The 3,820-nt window shown below is 32.4% G+C and overlaps 1 protein-coding gene across 1 annotated transcript; it reads left to right on the top strand.

The window, feature by feature from the left end:
- Positions 1 to 248: 248 nt before the first annotated feature.
- LOC147382984 (glutathione transferase GST 23-like) lies at positions 249 to 2,814 on the top strand. The gene is made up of 2 exons (XM_086429124.1): positions 249 to 652; positions 2,354 to 2,814. The coding sequence occupies exons 1-2, from the start codon at positions 335 to 337 to the stop codon at positions 2,708 to 2,710; spliced, it is 675 nt and encodes a 224-aa protein (XP_086285250.1). The 5' UTR covers positions 249 to 334; the 3' UTR covers positions 2,711 to 2,814.
- Positions 2,815 to 3,820: the final 1,006 nt, after the last annotated feature.

The raw sequence follows: 3,820 nt of genomic DNA, 5'->3' as shown, positions 1-3,820 counted from the left end.
AGGACATCTCAAATTAGCCAAAATAGTATTGAATTCTGCACCACCCAAATTCTAAAAGGCAAGAAAAAAGGTCAAAAATATTGACCCATGTTGATGCTTTCCATAAGATTGAAAACAACTCTATATAATATACAATAGAAGTAATCAAATTGAACTCTTCAAAAAAGATATTTATATATATATATATATATATATATATATATATATATATATATAAAAGAAGAAACAAACTGGGTGTATATAATATACAATAGAAATAATCAAATTGAACTCTTCAAAAAAGATATATATATATAAAAAGAAGCAAACTAGGTGATTTAGCAAACAAGGTCAGATGGCAAATCAAGAGGTGAAGTTGTTGGGATTTTGGTCGAGTTGTTTTGTTTTCAGGGTCCAATGGGCTCTGAAACTGAAGGGAGTAGACTATGAATACATAGAAGAGGATATTTGGGTTAAGAAGAGTGATCTGTTTCTCAAGTCCAATCCAGTCCATAAGTTGGTTCCAGTTCTTATTCACAATGGGAAACCCATCGCGGAATCCACCATTGTTCTTGAATACATCGATGAGACGTGGAAGAAAAATCCCATATTGCCCGAAGACCCTTACGAACGAGCCATAGCACGCTTTTGGGCTAAATTTGCTGAAGAGAAGGTGAGTGAGTGTTGGTTCTTCTTATTATTAAGTTTTTGACATTAGATTTTTTGCTTTTATGGCCAAGTTTTATTGTTCCTTATGAGTCAAGTAGGGTTGTCAATGGATTGGATCAAGGTTGATTTGGTACCGATCTAGTAAGTATCATATCGGACCCTTATCAGATCGGATTTATTATTAGAACTCAATAATAAGATCCAGACCTGATCCATTAACAATCGGATCAGGTTAAATACTGTTTTATATACAAAATCTAAGTAAACCTCGCACATCTTAATATAATTTATATACATTCTAAAATATTATAGAATTGGGTCTTTATCGGATCGGGGCATGGTTGATTTAGATCCAATCCAATAAGATATCGGATCAAAGTCTTATTAGAATTCAAAACATTGATCCAAACCCGAAGTTATCTGAACGGATCGAATTTCGGACTTATCCGATCCATTGGCAACCCTAGAGTCAAGTGACCTAACCCTATTATAATAGGCTCTTGTTAATGTGTCTCTTGGGGCATATGTTAAAGTGAAATAAATACACCTAAGAAATTGAATTTTATACTGTAAAAGCCCCCCTAAAAAAATATTTTTTTACCAAAATACCCTTAAGTGATTATTCCCAAGGTGTATTTATTACACTTTAAGCACACGTTAACAAGACCTTATTATTATTATTGTGAGTGATTACAATACATTCTTATAGCGGACAATTTTTTTTTACCATAACACAGAAACGATTATGAAATGAAAGGAAATAAAAACGAAGAGGAAGGGAACAATTGCAATGACATTTGACAGTAGCCAACCATCGATTTCTTTATCGATAACTCTTTCACTCTCATAGCCTATCCCTTTAGAGTTTAATAGTTTTTCTCACTTTAATAAAAAATCCCAAATCAAAGAATTTCTCTAAGCAAATGGAATAGAGGTGTTATCATTAAAAAGTAGAATGGTTGTCGTCAACCCAAGCACTAAACTTATTTAGACTTCTCTAATCTCCAATCACTTTAGATGATAGAAACCAATTTGTACTTCAGATGAGAGTAAAAATACACATTTTCTAGCGATTAGTTGAAGTTTCTTAGAGATCTATTTTAAACATATATATAAACACTATTTACCATAGTATAATCTTAATGCATATCTATTCATTTTTCCAAACCATTTCATCAAGTTTTCTCAAACCTTTCCTGTATCAAATCCATGGTATGTGGACTGGTGATTTGGGCTAATAAACGATTTCAACATTTTCTATTATAATCATGCAATTTCAACTCTTCTTTTTTCTTTTTTTCTTTTATTTATTTATTTATTATTATTATTATAATTATTTATAACTGTGTGTTGCCTCACTCCAAAATGAATGGTCTAGATTGAATCAATGAACCATTTATGTAGCAAAGACTAATTATTGAAACTCCGAGAGGATTGTATGTTCGATAGCCAGTATGAGCAATATTTCCTCAAGGTCACCCGCTTCCCTCACTTACCTGGTGCATGTGATGTGTGGGTGTTGCACGTGCCCAGGGGAGGGATCCATATGCCTTGGCTTCGACCCTAGCTCATCCAGTCCCTCTAGTTGGACATAAGTCTGGACATCCAGTTACAAATAAATAAAAATTTATTTATTGAAATTATATAAATATTTTGATTTTTTTGGTAAAAGTTATTGATATAATATTGGTTAATTTTGTGACAGTTATTGGATCCTACATTCACTGCTATGTGGTCAAAAGGGGAAAAACAAGACAAGGCTATAAATTTAATCATGGAATCTCTTGCAATTCTTGATGGAGAGATCAAAGGGAAGAAGTTCTTTGGAGGAGAAACAATTGGGTATTTGGATATTGTGTTAGGTTGGGTTCCTCATTGGTTGGAAGTGTGGGAGGAAGTTGGCTGCTTCAAGGCTTTCGACCCAATCAAATTTCCCAACTTAAACTCTTGGATGAAGAATTTTCTCAACTTTCCCATAATCAAAGAGTGTCTACCACCACGTGATAAGATGGTAATTTATTTTCATGGTCGTAAAGAAATTCTAGCTAGTCACTTTGAGTAGTGAATTAGAACACTTGTCTGGCATTAAGAGTATTATAATAATGTGCATGAGATGCACTATATCATCATATTTATACTTCAGCTTTAATAATATATAGTTTCCATTATCTTTCTCTTTTTCGGTTTGACTAGACAAATCATATGTATGCCTTTATTCCTCTCTATCCAAAGCATGAATGAACTCATATGTTCACTCTCAATCCCAGCTCATATATGTTCATAATTTGTTTCTGGCATTTAAAAACATGATCTAATGCGAGAGGGATGCACAGGACAAATTTTTATGTACTTTACAAAAAATTTACTTTGGGCAATTGGTTTGAGTTCAGTAGCCTTCCTTTTTCAAAACCTTGGATCAAGCCCAATTTTATTTATTTTTTGTATTGTTTTGGATGGGAGGAGTTTTTCCATGCAATCTAGAGGACTGTTAGCTTTTTTGCTTGAAAAGAAAGTGACGAAAGCAGAAGCTAACCTAACAAACATGGCTAAAAGTGGCACACAACTAGAAAATCAGGCGAAAAGAAAATCCGTAACAAACAATCCCTTAGTTAGCATGGAAAGTGTTTCTCTATTAAACTAACCAAAATAAGATAATAGGTTTTAATTTTCTGGGTTTTTTTATCAAAATAACCCTCATTATATTAAGTTTAAATGTAAAGTTGGGATTAGAACCATTTCTAAACCACTTTGTCTCATCATAAAGAAAAAATCTCCTACATTTTGCACATGCCTCATTGAACTCAATCTTCTCAATAGACTAATCAAAAAATACCTAAATACTCTTATTCAACTTCGTGTTAAGGGCCCTTGATTTTTCTTCCCTAAGTCAGTCATCTTTAAGTTTTTTAATCTCTATTGTATAATTTTTTAATGTACACAATTTTATTTTCAATCTCGTTTTCAAGTTAACACTAACCCCTTTAAAGAAAACTCTATATTTTTTCACATAAAACCCTAAATTATTTTACCTAAAATTTTACATTATTTTCTACCCCCAAATCATTCATCTTTATGCTCTTAAATTTTTAGGGTAAATTAGTTTCAATCTGTCCAACCTTATTTTCCGTCCATCGTTTTCTATAATTTCTTAACAATTATGCAAAATCCTAGG

This window comes from Akebia trifoliata, chromosome 16 (assembly GCF_017979445.1).
Source record: "Akebia trifoliata isolate Shusen 1 chromosome 16, ASM1797944v1, whole genome shotgun sequence".
In the NCBI taxonomy this organism is placed as follows: domain Eukaryota; kingdom Viridiplantae; phylum Streptophyta; class Magnoliopsida; order Ranunculales; family Lardizabalaceae; genus Akebia; species Akebia trifoliata.
This window is presented reverse-complemented; position numbering and strand designations above follow the sequence as displayed.

Coding starts and splice junctions, on each gene's coding strand:
- LOC147382984 (XM_086429124.1), top strand. CDS start 335: ATGGCAAATCAAGAGGTGAAGTTGTTGGGATTTTGGTCGAGTTGTTTT. Junction 653..2,353: donor CTAAATTTGCTGAAGAGAAG/GTGAGTGAGTGT, acceptor ATTTTGTGACAG/TTATTGGATCCTACATTCAC.